The sequence below is a fragment of the Apteryx mantelli genome, chromosome 4 (assembly GCF_036417845.1).
Source record: "Apteryx mantelli isolate bAptMan1 chromosome 4, bAptMan1.hap1, whole genome shotgun sequence".
NCBI lineage: Eukaryota > Metazoa > Chordata > Aves > Apterygiformes > Apterygidae > Apteryx > Apteryx mantelli.
In genome coordinates, this window is record NC_089981.1 from 84,043,278 (window position 1) to 84,060,242 (window position 16,965).

The 16,965-nt window shown below is 48.0% G+C and overlaps 2 protein-coding genes across 2 annotated transcripts; one reads left to right on the plus strand and one right to left on the minus strand.

Annotated features, from left to right (window-relative positions):
• Positions 1 to 3,785: 3,785 nt before the first annotated feature.
• JKAMP (JNK1/MAPK8 associated membrane protein) lies at positions 3,786 to 8,702 on the minus strand. Its single transcript, XM_067295100.1, has 7 exons — positions 8,581 to 8,702; positions 8,183 to 8,274; positions 7,276 to 7,430; positions 6,280 to 6,486; positions 5,457 to 5,638; positions 4,637 to 4,713; positions 3,786 to 4,336 (listed from the first exon to the last, which is right to left on the minus strand). Exons 1-7 carry the CDS (start codon positions 8,642 to 8,644, stop codon positions 4,118 to 4,120), a joined length of 996 nt encoding a protein of 331 aa, XP_067151201.1. The 5' UTR covers positions 8,645 to 8,702; the 3' UTR covers positions 3,786 to 4,117.
• A 144-nt stretch (positions 8,703 to 8,846) lies between these two features.
• On the plus strand, positions 8,847 to 12,810 carry L3HYPDH (trans-L-3-hydroxyproline dehydratase). Its single transcript, XM_067295649.1, has 5 exons — positions 8,847 to 9,392; positions 9,705 to 9,874; positions 10,563 to 10,685; positions 11,600 to 11,741; positions 12,334 to 12,810. The coding sequence occupies exons 1-5, from the start codon at positions 8,855 to 8,857 to the stop codon at positions 12,453 to 12,455; spliced, it is 1,095 nt and encodes a 364-aa protein (XP_067151750.1). The 5' UTR covers positions 8,847 to 8,854; the 3' UTR covers positions 12,456 to 12,810.
• The last annotated feature ends 4,155 nt before the right edge of the window (positions 12,811 to 16,965 follow it).

Here is a 16,965-nt window from a genome sequence, read left to right on the forward strand (position 1 = left end):
AGTCCTGAGGAATACATTAACCTTGTATATCTGTAAGTTAAAAAAAAAAAAAAAAAGTTTCTTCTTTCTGGTCTCTTTAAAAACTGTGAAACTGTTTAGAAACTATTTAGAAACATTAAAAACTGTGACAAGTATTTGGCTGTAATTATTTTTTCACAGTGCAATGCACAGATAAAAGAAGATATTTTTGCAATGAATTTTGAAGCAGAAAACCACAAGTCAGCAACAGCCAAAATCCTGAATGACCTAGCAGTGCTTCATGGTAACATGTTAATAAATATTTCAAAACAAAAAGTGATTTTTTTTAAGAATATCTTTGAGTCCTTATGTCTTCTTTGCAGAGCTTCCTACCATGTTTTAACTTTTGACTCTGTTGTAGATCTTCTTCTGAAGGGATGGTCAGAGGACAACTCTATTCAAAAGGTGAATTTCAGTTTTGTATGCTACTACTTTGCATAAATTCTTTTCTTATCATGTCAAAAACAGAATTTCATCCTACAAATAAGGCGCTACACTTTTTGAAATCATACAGGGAAAAAGTATTAAACTTGTGTTTTCTAGCTGCTGTATGCCAGCATCAGGTAGTTAATGAAAAGCTTCCAGCAGAGCTGCAGGTTTGGTGGCCAGGCAAGCTATGGAAAAACAAGATAAACAAAAGAAGTGTCGTAATATTTTATGAGTTTTTTATTTTTAAGAAAAAAGAAATTCTACTTTGTCTCATTACAGGAATTTTTGGAGAATGAGCGGGAAATACTAAAAGCAGTGACAGCTCTAATAACAAAAATTCAGCAACGAGAGAAAAAGATCAGTGATATTAATAGCAGGCTACAAAATAAATTGGAAGGACTCGATTCTCTATTTGAAAAAACATCCAGAGTGGCTCACTGTAAGATACACCGAACCTATTCTTTTCCTTTTCTGCTCTTTCTTTTTTTTAAACCCCATTGGACTTCTGTTGAATATGTTCATTTTAGCAGCTTGTTAGGAAATAGTAGTACAGCTGTGTCATACCAGATCACCCTATTTGCAGATCTAGACTTAGAGTCACAGTGGAAAAGCTGATGCATTTATTAGCAGAATTAGGCATGCCTTATAACACAATCTGAATATTATTATCTTTAATTTCCACTTCCTTGAGATTTGTGACAATGACAGTGAGGGGGCTATAGAAAATACTCTGTCACTGATCTTTGCAGAATTATACATTAGCTTTTCCACAAAGGATAAATAAAACTAACAAACCCTTGGTCCTGCAGTTGTTGTTGCATGGTTATCACTGTAGGACTACATGGTTAATTAATATTTATGGTGTCTAGAATTTTACACATGGGCAATTTGTACTGCTGTTTCAATTTAAATCAACAATATTTTATACTGCTGTCTTGGAGGGTGATAGGACACAGGGGCCCTAGGCTCATACAAGCAAAATCACTTGCTTCAGGTCCTCTTTTTAACTCAAATCCTGCAGACTTTGGCTTTCATTGTTAGTTCAGAGAGTTCTTATCTGTAATGAGTCACAGGTTTGGTCTTTGTGTGGCTACGGGCTTGTTACAGATTCTGTCTTTTAATCATGTTGTAAAGTTGAAGGGCTACGGCATTCAGGCTGCTTTGAAATCCTTGGGTCTGGGTAATGTGCCAGGAAGCTAGGGAGAGGGGTGAGGAAGGGCATCTCCCTGGAAGGAAGCCAGGGAGAGGCGAGGCATGGTGAAGAGACTCAGTGCCAGTATTATTTTTGGTGTGAAACGTACAGGGCAAGCTTCTAGATAAGGAGCCTACACAAAAATATTGCTTGGTCATTCAAAAATATGTGTATTTATTTAGTTACATCTGCCTAACACTCTGTGATTGTCACTGTGTTTTTTTATGCTAGTGAGAGCAAGTGATGAAGAGTTTATTAATTTGTATTTTACATTCCAGATTCGGCTGAAGGCTAAAACACTGGCGCCCAGAAGGAAAGGTAAACGTTTGGTTATGCCATGCATGGCCCATACAGTTCTCTGAGTTCCTGTAAGCTCTGCTTTTAATAGACTCCCTGATTCTTGGACATTTAAAATTAATATTATTCTACACCTAGCAATAGATGTACTCTTCACTAAAGCTAATTTTTGCTTGAGATTTGTTGTTGCTTTTCTTTTTAAAAACAATGTATAGCCTAATTTTTAAACCTGGTCCACATTGTCCATACAGAATGCACATAAAAGTGTACAGACATCATTACTGTACATTTGCGAATGGCTTTTTCTGCATGCTGCTGCATTAGCTGCTCACTTATCCACTGCACATGTACTAATGTGGCCACTGTGCACAGATATAGGCACAAAACTGTGCTTAGGACATTTTAAAGAAAAATGTGCCTATGAAACTGTCAGTTACTGGAAATTGGTATTTTAATATGTGAATTTAAGACTGTATTTTTAGAACTGTCCTCTAGACTCATGTGCCTGCAAATTACATTTTGTATGTAGCAGTATAGACAGAATTTGTTTGATTTCCTTAAGGAGATCAATTACTTCCTTAATCCCTAAATAAAACCTTGTTTCTGCATGCAAGATTTATTTTGTTTGTGCACTATTTTTAGCAGCAGTGAACCTGTCTGTTAACTGGCATTCCAGCGAACAAAGGAAACATATCACATTTAACAAAATTAAACCCTCTATTGAGAAAGGCTCTTAGCTGTTGAACAGAGGACAGCGACACCTCGAGGTAGACCAGCTGAGAGAACACCCAAACCAACCTCTCCACAAGCTGCCTGCAGGCGCTGTCCCTTTTCACTGTACCTTTACTTTGAAGTGCGGTTGTCCATAGCAATATGGAGAGATGATGATACAATATGAAATTTTCAGGAATATAAAGAAACTTTAGGAGAGTAGTAGAGAAGTGATGATGACATCTCCTGTAGGAGATAAAGCCTCTCCTAGTTCTTGTTTGGGTTTTTTTAATCTGTGCTATTTTTTGTCTACATTGGGTTTAGATTACCCTCAAGGCTGCCCACATTGTCTAGATCTGCTACTATAGTCATTCTGGCTGTTTATAGCATTCCAATAGCGATATTGTGTAAAGATCTGCGATTGGGATAGCATTTATGCCAAAGATGCAGTTATTCCTCTCCTTCCTCAGCTGCTAAATTCCACCCCTGTATGACCACAGCTGCTGTTGTATTATGGCTGCTGCTGTGGCCACACATCAGACTGGTCCAGCTGAAAAAAATCAAACCGCAAAAGTTGTACACTTTTGGCACCACTAACAAACTGACCAAGCTGGCATGAAGCTTTCCCACAGCAAGAGGTAGCTAAGGTGACATTGCTGAAAGAGGTAGACAGGGCTATATCCATATATAATTACTAAATACTTCACAGGCTTTATTTATATATATACATATAAATATAAATAATCTTACATACTTCACCTGCAGCAAGTGGTTTGCTGACAGAAGTTTTAGGATCATACTAAAGTTTTTCTCTTCCCCTAGGTGGAAAGCTGTAGTCAGGGTATAAGAAAATGACTTTAGTGGGAAAGGATGCTACTAATCAATCAGGAGGAAGTCTCCATACCTGAATCAAGTACATAGAGTATAAAATATACTTTAGAGAACTTCACAATGTATTTCCTCTCCTTCCCAGCAAAGAGTGGTGAAGGGGAGGTGAGAAGAAGCTTGAGAGTTTTTTTTTTTTTTTCTTTTTAGTCAAAATGAAATATTTGAACTTCCTTTCCCTTCTTGGTCTCAGGAGGACAATAGTTCCACATGGTAGGTGAAAGAAGCTAGAAAATCTCATGAGAGAACAAAGTTCTGTTATTGTTTTATTCAAACAACATCTAAAATACTGTATTAGGAAATAAACATATACAAGCAAAAAAAAGTGTACTAGAATGTGTCACAAGCTTTTATACAGATTCACAGTGATAAATAGATACAAAGACATTCCCTTTGATCTGTTTAAGCTATTTATGAAGAATAAAAAGTGCAGCTTTTTCATATTCCATAAACTCACTCAGAGATGTTTCACCTTGAAGTCTTGTACACAAATAACTTCTTTTAAAACAGAAGTTTTCAAATGCATAACAAGCACTAAATTTGCTTAATCCAGACAAATAGGACAGCATTGTTGGCACAGGATCTTTAATGTCCATTTCCACCTTCCGAGAGTATGCGTGATGGCTCAGTATACTTTGCAGTCAGCAAGTAGAAGAGGGCAGGAGCAGGTACCAACGCCAGCAATGGGAGGTCCTGCTCAAGCTTATCCAGTTTGGAAATGGAAATGATTCCGTAGGCATGAAGTAACCAGTGGCTGAAGAGGACAACAAGCCTTTTCTTCCTGACAAGAAGATCCTTGAAAGACTTGCAAAATAAACACAGAATCCCGTTAGCATTCAGCCTGTTACCAAGCATCTGATGTTTAAAAGAAGCTGCAGGTAGTGTACAGAGACACTGCATGAAGCCTGAGTCTGAGCCTTTCCAGTACATAATACAATTTCTCAGCATACCACAAGAGAAAAGTCTTGCAGGAGCTTCCTCCAGCTCATAAAGGAAGAGATTTAAATACAGAATACACTGCTGAGAAAATGCAAGAGACAAAGCCTCTACTCATTTAAGTATTTTTATATTATGAGTTTTAACAGGAAAAACATGTTTACCTACCTCCACTTCAGAAGCAGACATGTACACAGCCAGTGTAACCAAAGATAACACCAGTATGATATATGGAAAGGCATAATCTAGAGGCAAACATTGAACATTTTAGAAGGAAAAAGAATGTATGATCTCTGCTGAAAAATATCATTGTTCCACATATAACCAAGGCTGCGAAGTAAACTAAGCTACTGTAGCCCACCTGTTAGCATTATATCAAATGTGCAACAAAAAGGGTCAGCCAAGCATGACTATTCTGTGCTTTAGTCAGGTTTTAAATTTAACTTTTGACAAGTGCAAATGATGCTAATATTTCTAGTTACAGTTACTGTACACTTAAATCACCAATTGAAAAAGGAAGACAGGAAAGCAGTCTGGCTGAGCAGGGATTTTGTGGCAGCTGTCTCCTCCCATTTCACAAGTATGCTGGAAGCTAAAGCAAAGGATAGCTAATTCCCCAAACTTACGCTTTACTCCATTTCAGAAATCAGATGCACTCTACCTTAGAGTGAAATTAACTCCCTCTAGGAGAAGCATTCAGTTTCCATTTATACCCCACTCTGTTCCCTTTTTGGAAAAAGGGACAACCTCTAGCAGCACAAGCACAGGGAAAGCAGTGATGATCAAGAGCCTGGTTAGGAAAGGCCTACTAACAAGCAACCTTTTCAGGTAAGATGCCTCACAATCCACAATAACCTTACACAATATCCTCACTTGCAAAGAAAAAAAAAGAAAAAAAAAATTGTGTCCCTCCACTCCCCCCTCTTTAGTCATCTGTTAACGTGTGATTACGGGTACTTTTGTTTAGTGTTATAAGCAGAGAACTCACAGAGCAGGCCTCCTCCAACCGCCTGAAGCACGGTGAGAATAGGGAAGAAATAAAGTGCTGCATAAATGCTTTTAAAGCGATCAGACTTTCCTAAACCACAGGCAATTTTCTTAACCAGAAGAGGTCGAAGTAGCATCATTAACACAAGACAGAAGGCATAGTATATAAACACAATTGTGTACCTGCAAATAAAAGAGAGATGGGTTAAAATTTGCAGTTCTGTATGTCCTGCAGACTCATTTACATCCAGGAAATTTCGGATTAGTGAGAATCAATTCTAAAGAACTTACAGTCTAAGGATATTACAGGAGGGCAATATGCAGACACAGAATGACAGATTGCCTCTTCCTAGCTCAAACAGTCAAGATGTAGCAAACATGGGAGCAAAATGAGTCTTATGCTTAATAGCTAAATAGTCTAGACTATGCCACCTTCTTTGGCAGCAAGAAAGAAGCTGATCACACAAAGCTCCCTGGAATACTTATTTGTGAGGTTTCCATCATCTGTAAGAATACCAGCAATTGTAATCATGCCAGCAGCTTGTGACAGGATGGACTTCCCCTGCACAGTCAGGATGTAGCAACAGGAAAACACAGAAAGAGAAACTGCTAGACAGCTGGTTTGTTCTGATTCAGAAAGTTATTAGGTGTTTCACACACAAGACTGCTCAGCAAATTGAAAGACTTCAAGGGTTTTGATACTCATTGGTCCAAGTTATATATAACCGAACACTTTCTGCAGCTTTGAAAAGAATGTATATGGATAGAAACAAACTTGTACAAAAGAAAGTGACGGATACAAGTACAATAGCCTTTATACTCACAGAGGATAGACTGCTTCATGAGTGCAGTGCACTGTGGTGATGTAATCAGGACTTGGATTGTAAAGCATCGTATACCAGTCTGAAAGCTTCTTTACCTTGCAGGAACGGATATACAGAGAGCCAACTGGATCACTCACAAGTAGCGTAATAATTGCTGCAATACTGCACTCAAACAAAGCCGTGACATGTTGGAACAGTGCACTGGAACTGTGGAAGGAGAGGGAGAGATTTACTACTATTTTGCTACCACTGAAGTAAAGACAAGAGTGGAGACCCATACAATACAGAACCTCCTGCAGAGTTAAGAGTCACTATGACTGAGGATAGGATAAACCTGCTTGAACAAAAAATGAAGTTTTCTAAGCTGAACATAAAAACTAATGTGCAATATATCAGATGACTGATACACTCACTCATACATAAATTATAAACAATCCGGATTCCGCTATGCTCAGCAGATGCTCAGTTGGGAAGAAGTCTCTTTGCCACTTGTGGAAGCATGGAATAAAGGCATCACAAAAGCATGGCGCAAATCTAGCCTTTAACTCATACATGTGAAGAACTCTCCTTGAGAGAATCAAGAGGAAAAGACTATCTCAATATTCAGAAGGAACAGTCATGAAGATTCCATAACTGATTCATAAAGAGGATGTTTATCAAAATGTGAAACATATTGCATCACCTTTGTAAAAACAGAGTGTAAATAGAAAAAAAAAAGGCATTTTTTCTCCATATAAATAGGTGAATTAGATTATTTCAAAAAATGGCAGAGGAAGAGCTCTAGACCAATGGAAATATCTTACACAATTAAACATGTGCCTTCATGGACCCATACGTGCCCTCCAGCACACTCAAAGCTGAGGTGCTGCTGCATCAGTGCAACTAACAGCTTCAAGTGCTGGCAAATTCCATTCAGCATCTCAGACTGATCACATATGGTTATGAGATTTCTTTAAAAATAAGTTTTGGGTTTTTTTAAAGGAAGAGTATACTAACCTCTTTTTTCCTGAATACCATTCAATAAAGAACCAGTGTAAAACCAGGGGAAGCATGGCCATAAAGCCAAGGTATAGCCAGTCATAGCGGTCTGGAGATTCGATACATTCACGACAGATTTTGTTGTCATCAGTTCTTTGTCCTCTAGGACATACCTAACAAAAGCACAAGACTGTATTTACAAAGCATCCAAGTACCAATAGCCAATAATTTCAACTGCTGAAAAAGTAGCTTGAAGTAGTACTGGGACGTGAAGTTTTTCAGATTTTTAAGGAGATCAAACATCAATCTCAATAATTTCTCCAGCTTATACTAGCCTTGCACTCTCTGGCCCTTACTTGCTAATATAAACAAACATGATCCATCTTAAAAGGCTTCATCCTAGACTCCCTTCTTCTGTCCCACTGTCACTACATCTCACTTTCATTACTAAGCTCACTCACCAGGCCACTCACAACCACTGTCCCACAGAGTTTCTTGCTTCTGGTTCACTCCACCCTCCCTGGATCCTACCCTTCCTTGTACTCCATTAAAATCAATGCGCAATCTCCAGAGATCTCTTCCTAGCGAAAGCTCAGGACCAGTACACTGCTCTCCTCAAGGAGTCTGCTGCTTTTGACACAGTTCTCCATACCCACGTCTTCTCCACCTTCTGCCACCTGCCCCCTTGTCTGGCCCCCTGGTTCTCACCAAGCCTTCAGCACCCTCACAGGAGGGCCTTGCCCTGAGCGGCTCCTGCTTTCCATAAGGAGCTGTGCAGAGCTGCATCCTCCCTTCATAGTCTTCATCTTGACCTCTTTCCTTGGGGTACCAAAGGGATAAAGCCAACAGTGGTCTGCAACCTCGTAATCCCAGTTGCCCAGGACCTGCTTCAGCCCCCCCACCTGTCCCGCCCTCCCGCACTTACCCCGCAGTCCCCGTAGGTCTCCAGGGAGCCGTTCACCGACAGCACGGTCCTGCCGCAGTACAGCCCGAGGCAGGCGGGCTGGATATCCACGGCTGCGGGCAGAGGAGAGACCGCGGTGCTGCAGCGCTCCCTCGCCTCTCGGGCCCCGCGCACCGCGCACGGCTGGCAGCGGCTCCCCAGAGCCCAGAGCAGCGAGCGGGCCCCCCCGGCACGGCACCGCCGGGGACAGTCACCCCCCAACACCCCCCCGCCCCCCAGCACCGTCCCGCCGGGGACAGTCACTCCCCAACACCCCCCCGCCCCCCGGCACCGTCCCGCCGGGGACAGCCACCCCCCAACCCTCTCCCCGCCCCCCCCCGGCACAGCACCGCCGGCCACAGCCCCCACCGCCGCCCTACCGGAGCGGATCATCCTTGGTAACCTGGCAACCACCCCTCCAGGTCCTCCGAAGCACTTCCTCATACGTCACTTCCCCTCCGACGCGGAAAACGGACCTGACTTGCTCAATCAGAGCAGACCGCCCCGCGGGGGGCGGGGCCACCGCGCGAGGCACGGCCACCTCTCGGGGGCGCGGTCACGTTGGGGGCGTGGTCACGTGCGGGGGCGCGGCCGCCGCGCGGGGGCGTGGCTCGCGCGGGCCCCTCCCCGCGGGGCTGGGGCGGGGCGCGCGGCATGGCGGCGGCGGCGGGAGACACCGAGGCGGAGGCGGAGGCCGGCGCGGGTCGGCGGCTGCCGCCGCACGCGGCCGCGGGCCCGGTGCTGCACACGGTGGAGATGCACACGGGCGGCGAGCCGCTGCGCATCGTGCCGCAGCTGGAGGAGGCCCCGGCGGCGGGGCCGTCGCTGCTGGCGCTGCGGCGGCACATGGCGGCGTCGCGGGACCACGTGCGGCGGGCGCTGATGCACGAGCCGCGGGGCCACGGCGGCATGTACGGCGCCGTGGTGGTGCGCGGCGAGGCGGCGGCCGGCGCCGACCTGGCGGCGCTCTTCCTCCACGGCGCCGGCTACAGCGCCATGTGCGGCCACGCCGTGCTGGCCCTCGGCCGCTTCGCCCTCGACTACGGGCTGGTGGCGGCGCCGCGCCGCCCCGAGACCGCCGTGCGCCTCCGCTGCCCCTGCGGGCCCGTCACCGCCTTCGTGCCCTGGGACGGGCGCCGCAGCGGCAACCCCGTCCGCTTCCACAGCGTGCCCGCCTTCGCCGCCGCCACCGGTGCGGCCTGGGGCCGGGGGGGGGCCAGGGCCGTTGCTGGGGGGGGGGGGGTGGCCTTGCCGTCCCAGCACCAGCAAATCCTTCCCTCCTTGGAGGCCTAGCAGGGTTTTCCCCTGATCCAATATCCCCCAGAGGCTGGATCAGGCCCGCAGAGATGGAGTAAGGCGTTATATACTACCTCAGGCATCGGAGCACTCTGGTAGCTCCCTTTTCCCCGTGGTGGCATGCTGTGTGTGGGTGGGGGAGGCTCAGTGCTGTTCCCGTGCTCAGCACAGTTTTTCCCTCCTCATCGCCCTCCCTTCCTCTGCTCAGACTTGTCCATCGATGTCCCTGGTTACGGGAAGGTGGTGGTTGACATCGGCTACGGTGGCACTTTCTACGCGTTTCTCAGTGCTGAGCAGCTGGGCCTAGATGTTTGCTCGTCGAAGACCAGAGACCTGGTTGATGCAGCGAGTGCGGTGACAGAAGCGGTGAAGAAGCAGGTATGGCGCAGCGCTGCTGTACCCGCACGGTGTCCCATTGCACGGTACCCCAGTTACCCCATGGGGGTAGCTACTGCAGGTCTAGACCTTTAGGTGCTCAGTTCCACCTGTGGGATGGTGAGGAGTAGAGCAGAGCCAGCATTTATGTATTTCTGGCATTTTTTGTAGTGTCCAACCACATTATATTGCTGGAGATGCGTACTGGCTCTGCTGTCAAGAGCCAGAGGTGGAAGGGCAGGGGATTTCTCGTAGGAGGTCTGGCCACAGGTACAACAGTCCTTCCCAGAGGAAAGATGCTGTAAAATTATCTGCCTTTGCCACTCGATCTTGCACATTTGTAACACAAAAGCACAGTCCTGTGTTTCACTGATATGCAGAGCAACCTGCGGCCCATCTGAATGTGGCCTGCATGCACGTTTTTGTAACTGAGGACCTGTCCTCAGCAGGTCTCTGGCCTTCCAGTCCCACGTTGAATTTTACAGTTTCTGCACAGCCTCACTAGAACACGAGAGAGAGAACTTGCTTTCCTGCTGCTGTGTCTGTCTTGCTTACTTGAGGAGCAAAGTTGGAAGTGCAGCAGTGTGGCCTTGTCTGTATTCCTCTAACATCTTGAAAAAGCTATAACGCCTGTTACTGCTGATTACCGCCCTGCTGTGTGTGTTCATTAACCTGTTCGCGCTGCTCTCAGTTCAAGCCTTATCATCCTGAAAGTGAAGACCTGGCTTTCCTGTACGGCACCATACTAACGGATGGGAAAGATGCCTTTAGCGAGGAACCCACCACCAACATCTGTGTGTTTGCGGATGAACAGGTACAGAAATGGGCTGCTTTCAGACACACAAGGGACCACCTTCCCCTTCTCCTTATGTCTCTTGCAGATACGAGTGACAGCTGTTTCTTCTTATTTTGGGCAGAACCCTTCTGCTACAGTGATAGTTGTCTTTGAAGATCTGAGTGTCACTTAACAGATGTGATTTTAATTCCTAATGACAGAAATACCTCTGTGCATCTTAGATGGCAGCATTTTATAAAGGCTCATACCTATGCCCCATAGGTAGGAATCTCCTGGGGATGAGGGACTGAGACATGGGATATCAACAGACGGACAGTAGATTTTCTTAAAGTCCTAATCTAGGCAATCTCTGATGGGGATAAAAGCATAAACAGAGCAAGAGAGAAAAGGGGAAAAAACTTTTATCCGTGTTTGCAACTGATGAGGTAAAACATCGCATAAATAGCAGGGGAAGTTTTGATTAGACTTCTCAGCAGTGAGGAGTGTGAAGCATTGGAACAGATCACCTTGGGAGTTGGCCAACACTGTATTTTTGGAGATTTTACAAAACAGGCTGGCCAGCAGCTCTCACAGTTAGCATAAGGAGAACTGATCTTACCTTGACACATAAGAATGGGGAAGGTGGCTTTTGTCTCTTTTAGTCCTTTTGCTATGACACTGGGAAGCTTTAAAGCACTACCTAAAAATCCATCAATATTTGTTAGGTCCCTCATAGTTGGCCAAAACTGGTCATAATCTAATACTCCCCCAAACCTGTTCGGTTTGTCTTTTCATTCTTGATGTATCCTAATTCTGTACAAACCATTGGGCTAGGGAGATTTCCCCCAAAGTGCAATATAAAGATGGCAGAGAGAATTAAGGGGAGCAATATTCTTTTCTATTAAAAATCCAGAATACTAGAGCTCATGGTTCATGTTCTCTTCTGAATGTAGGTCGACCGAAGTCCAACAGGTTCAGGAGTGACAGCTCGCATTGCCTTGCAGTATCATAAGGGACTCATCCAGCTGAATCAGACCAGAACCTTTAGGAGCAGTACCACGGGGTCCCTGTTCACTGGAAAGGCAGTGAAGGCAAGTGGTTTGTGCTGTCGTGAGGACTGGCTGGAAAACTGCTTGATGCCTTTGGAGGAGCCGAAAAGCCTTTCTATGCCTAGGGAAGGGCTTGTGGAAAGAGGGAGAGGCCTGGGGGTCTTGCCTTCCCACCAGCCTCAGGCTTCAGGATTTCCTATTAGGGAAGCAAGCAAGGGGATGGTAAGACCTTGTTCTGTTGCATGGCTTCACTGTAAATCCTCTCTTGGCCATCAAGGAAGGACTGGGGTGAGAATATCTGCAATGCTGATGTAAATAAATTGGTCTGGCCTGCTCTCTGTTGCAGGTCAGGCTGGATTCTTGTGGGCTAAAGCCCGCTCTTCCTTGCTCAAAGGCTGAGCACGTGTTGTTCAGATGCGCAAGCTGGGCTGTGTGCCAGGATTTCCAGGCCCAGCCCTGTTCCCATTGGATCTGACAGCACATGGGTCTGAAGGCTTGGACACGGCCTGGGGTGCTCTAGGTCGCTGGTGCAGGAGGCCACCATGGCAGCCTTTGAGGCGAACCCATGCTGTGGCAGTGAGAGCAGGAGAACTTCCTGTCTGTCACCTCTGTCCTGATCCTAATCTGTCTGCAGGAAGCCAGGTTTGGGGACTACAATGCTGTTGTAGTGGAAGTCTCCGGAGAAGCCTTTTACACTGGTACAGCCACCTTCACTGTCGAAGAGGAGGACCAGCTGAAGTATGGGTTTTTCTTCAAGTGACCTGAACCAGTGGCAAATTCTCACTGATGGTGCTGCACTTCTACCCGCACATTTCTGTAGGCCCTGCTTCTTCACACAGCTCATTGCAATAATCAGGAACAAGAAGAACAGCCCTTGGTGGTATGACAGCATTTACAATGTTTCAGGATGACAAGCCGTGTTCCTCTGTTGTGATTTGCATATTTGAGTGCAAGTTCAGGGCTAGTCTAAGATGCCATATCTTTTCTTTTAATAATTACTCACAGTAGATGGAGACGAGCTTGGAGAGCTGTCTTCAATGTATGTGCCTTCTTTAAAAATGTCTGTGAATTATTAATTTCTAAATCAGATTCCTATTAAATGCCAGCTGAAAATACTGCCTTTCTCCTCTTTTTTTTCATTCCTATACCTCATTTCCAGTACTGGTGCTGAGTGTGTCACTGCTGTTGTTCCGGATTGCCTGCTGCTTGATCCCCCACACTCAGGCGATGGCAATGCTGCTCTGTGACACCCCGGCTTCCCAGGTCTGCTACTGCACAGGCCTGTCCAGAAATTCTTTCTAACTGCACTCACTTCATCCCTGCCAGAGCCCGTGTGTGTCCCAGTGCTGGATACCGGTGTTTGGTCAATAATTCCTAGTATACAGTCCCTTCTGTATTCCATGTGTTAATGTTACACTGATCCCCTAAACCTTCCTTGTCTTGCTTATCTTGGGCCATTGGCTGCAATACCATGTGGTTAATTTTCAACAGGAGTTGGATTCGAAGGTTCGAGCTATTAGGCCCTTTGCTTGCAAAATTATTTACTTAGGATTTTGTCTCAGCCAGAGGGCGAATGCAGAGCAGAGGGTAATCAATGCTTGCTTTGTCGGGGTCCATCGAGGGAGAGCTGTCAGCAAAAAGCAAAGCAAAGCAAACCCTGGACTGTGGGCAGGCTTTCACAGGGGCAGAAGCAGAGAGCTTCAGACCGTCTGGGGGTCTGTAACCTCCACTGTGTCACCGGACAAAATGGTGTTTGTTCATTGAAGACACTCCTGGGAAACTAACTCATTAAAAAGTTCTGAAAATGAGAATGATCATCTCCCTGCAGTTCATGCAATAGAACGGAGCAAATGATACTAAAGAGCTTGGAAAAGGTCGAGATAAAAAAGCTGAAGAGGAATTTCTTCTGTCAGGGTCAAATTGAAAATTACAGCTCCTGACAGGAAAGAAACAAAAATCCTTAAGTTCAGAGAACAGCTGCATTGCCAGCTTATATTTCTAGCTTGGCTTTCAGGGCACTTGCTCCTGGCTTTGCCACTGATTTCCTGTAACAGCCTGGCTAAATCCCAGATAGGCTCTGTTCCATGGGAAACAGAAGAGAGAAATGCATCCTCTGTGCTTACAGGAGCAAATTCATCTGTGTATTTCTAGCCAAGCGGTTTCTGGTTAAGTGCTGAGCTATGGGTTCTGGTTCCCCTGTGTCAGCTGCTCGGCGCTGATGGTCCGGGCAGCTGCCCTTTAGCCTGCAACCAGCACCAGAGAGTTTGTCTTGGCTCATCACACAGGAGAGTTCAACAGCCCGTGCCTGGACTGTGGAGCTGCTACTGCAAGGCATGGGGATGGGAGCAGTGGCGCTCCCTTTGCTCCCTGTAGAAAAGCAGTTTAAAATGCAGTTACTGTAGAAGCCATTCTTATTCAAGTGGCTTCTTAAAACGTGGCTGCGGTTTCCCAGCATCTGAACCAGCTGCTCTTGTGCCTTTTTGGGACAGCTCTTACCTGGGGGAGAGTGCAGCAGCAGGTAGAGACAGGTCAGGTTGGGCTCCCCTGCCTCCTGCCCTGTGTCTGGTCCTGTTTCTAGGCATCTCTCCTGTGACCAGATCCCCCCTGCTTGAGCTCCAAGGGGAGAACTGGGGCAAAAAGTCGCGATGTTGGAGTCACAGTGTATTGCAGGCAGGGAGGTGTAAGAACCATGCAAACTCTCTAGGCCTGGAGAAAATAGATTGGATTCTAGTTAAAACTGAATTTACTTCACTATCCCAGAGCCTAAAGAGTGGAAAAGCCAATCCCATTATAATGACCTCCCAGGTGAGCCTTGTGGTGTGTCCCTTGGCTCTTTATCTCCTAGCTCCCCAATTATGCCCTGGCATCAGCATGTTTTTTTTTTCCTCTGCCTTTGAAACCATGTAGTATCTGGTGTGATCACGCTACCTAATTGCAGGACATTTACCTGTGATTCTGCCTTTTAAAGTCTCCATCGGCTTTCTGAGGGATTCATTTCACTGTGCCACAGACCAGGATCGGGAACGGGCACCCTTTCTGTGGGCCTGATTTTTGTATTTTGTCTCTTCGCTTCAGAGGCTCTTGTGACAGCTGTGTCCTCTGTGTGATCTCTGGGCAGTGACTCCCAGTGCTGGTGACAGTGTCTCCCAGGTAGGTAGAACTGCCCATACCATTCTCCTGCTGCCACCATCTTTGACGAGTCTCTTCCCTTTTGAAGTCTGTCTGTTCTACCTCACCCTCTGCAATACCAAATTATCTCCCCAGTCTTTTGCTCAAGGAAGAGGAAAAGAAGCATTGACTCAGCTTTGGAAACCATTGTTTCCCTAAATTCTCCATCTTCCAAAAAAAGTGAGGAGAACAGGGGCAGAGCCTGAGATAAATAGTAACCAGGGAGGCAGATGGCTAAGCTGCTCTGTATGTTGGCGTGGAGTGTTTCTTCTTACTGGCTTTATACCTTCTCAGGCGAGGAAGGGTTGATGGGATCGTCTCTGTTTTCCTTTGTGATCAGGGCTTTACAACTGTGCTGGTGGCAAGTGCTTTTGGTGGCTGACTGCCATAAGAGGGCACCTTACTTGACTTTTCTCAAGCTGTTCATCTCATTTTCGGGCAAGCAAGACTATGGGTTTCATGAGAGAAGCTGAGCACAGAAAGCATGGAAGCTCTTCATCTGTTAATTTGGGTGCATCCTTCACTACCTATTCATTACAGGACTATGTCCTGGCTTTTCCCTCCCCTAAGAAATTCTCCCATGCTTTGCATAACTTCTCCCTGTGGGTCTCCAAGGGGTGCAGTCCCCCTTGCAGGCCCAGGGGATGTGCCTGGCCATGGCAGCCCTGAGAGCGAGGGGGACCTCGGTGCCTCCTTGTGTGCCAGCTCCCCTGCACGAGAGCAGGCCTGCAAGACCTAATTTTTAGGCACCAACATCCTCTATTAGATCTACTCTTCCTGTTAGCATCTCCCTGTCAGGAATGAAGGCAAGTGCCAAAAAGCACAGCAGCTGTGTCTTGGCTGCTGGTAATGTACGTGGTGATGCCGGCTAGCTCATCCCGCTCTGGAGCCATCAGCAAAGCAGAGCGGGTATTAACTTCCTTCCATTCTTGCCTCTTTGGGCCTACGTTTGTCTCTGTACGTGGGGAAGAGGGACCACAGATGTGGGGAGTATGTGAAAGAAGTGACAGGGTGTGGAAAATCGTCCTTGTGCTGTCTGGTAGCAAGGTCGGGTGGCTCCAAAGAAGTGGCTGGGATGGGAGGACGGAGTCTAGCTCCCTGTTCTGCCGTGTGGGGCTGCGGGACTCATCCCGGCTGTGGGGTGGTTGGTCCCTGCCCCGTGCGGAGCCGTGGGCACCTGTCCTGTGTGGGGCTGCAGGGACCCGTCCTGGCTGTGTGAGGGTCCTGGTCCCATGTGGGGCTGCAGGGACCTATCCCAGCTGTGGGGGGGTCGGTCCCTGTCCCGTGTGGGGCTGTGGGGACCCATCCTGGTGGGGGAGGGAGGCTCCCGGTCCCATGTGGGGCTGTGGGGACCTATCCCAGCTGTGTTTGGGGGTGCATGTCCCATGTGGGGCCTGGGGAGCCAACCCTGCTGCTGGCTGTGGGGGGGTCCTAGTCCTGTGTGGGGCTGTGGGGACCCGTCCCAGCTGCGTGTGGGGCCGTGGGGCCCCATCCCGGCTGTGGAGGGGTCAGTCCTCATCCTGTGTGGGGCTGCGGGACCTGTCCCGGCTGTGTGGGGGGGTCCCTGTCCCATGTGGGGCCTTGGGGGCCCATCCCTGCTGCTGGCTGTGGGGGGGTCTCGGTCCCGTGTGGGGCCATGGGGACCCGTCCCGGCTGTGGGGGTCCCAGTCCCGTGTGTGCAGAGCTGCGGGGCCCCATCCCGGCTGTGGAGGGTTCCGGTCCCGTGTGGGGGGGGCTGCGGGGCCCCGTCCCGGCTGTGAGGGGGTCGGTCCCGGTCCCGTGTGTGTGGGGCCGCGGGGCCCTGTCCCCACTGTGGAGGGGTCGGTCCCGGTCCTGGTCCCGGTCCCGGCCCCGTGTGGGGCCGCGGGCCCCCGTCCCGGCTGTGGGGGGTCCCGGTCCCGTGGGGGGCCCCGTCCCCGCTGCTGGCCGTGGGGCGCCCCGGCGCGGCGGCGGTCGGTCGCGGCGGCCGGGCCGGGCCGGGCCGGGCCGGGCACCGGTTCCCCGGGCAACGGGGGCCGGGCGACGTCAGCGGCTGCGGAGCCCCCGCGGGCGGGCGGGCGGCAGCGCGGCGGCGGCGGCGGCGGCGGCGGCGGCGGGACATG

What these genes read in the sequence shown, in the direction of transcription:
- JKAMP (XM_067295100.1), bottom strand. Translation starts at nt 8,644, where the DNA reads ATGAGGAAGTGCTTCGGAGGACCTGGAGGGGTGGTTGCCAGGTTACCA. An exon ending in TGGTATTCAGGAAAAAAGAG is followed by an intron (nt 6,487 to 7,275) that starts GTTAGTATACTC and finishes CTCCTTCCACAG; the next exon opens with TTCCAGTGCACTGTTCCAAC. An exon ending in GGTTGGAGGAGGCCTGCTCT is followed by an intron (nt 4,714 to 5,456) that starts GTGAGTTCTCTG and finishes GTTTGCCTCTAG; the next exon opens with ATTATGCCTTTCCATATATC.
- L3HYPDH (XM_067295649.1), top strand. Translation starts at nt 8,855, where the DNA reads ATGGCGGCGGCGGCGGGAGACACCGAGGCGGAGGCGGAGGCCGGCGCG. An exon ending in CGCCTTCGCCGCCGCCACCG is followed by an intron (nt 9,393 to 9,704) that starts GTGCGGCCTGGG and finishes TCCTCTGCTCAG; the next exon opens with ACTTGTCCATCGATGTCCCT. An exon ending in GTGTGTTTGCGGATGAACAG is followed by an intron (nt 10,686 to 11,599) that starts GTACAGAAATGG and finishes TTCTGAATGTAG; the next exon opens with GTCGACCGAAGTCCAACAGG.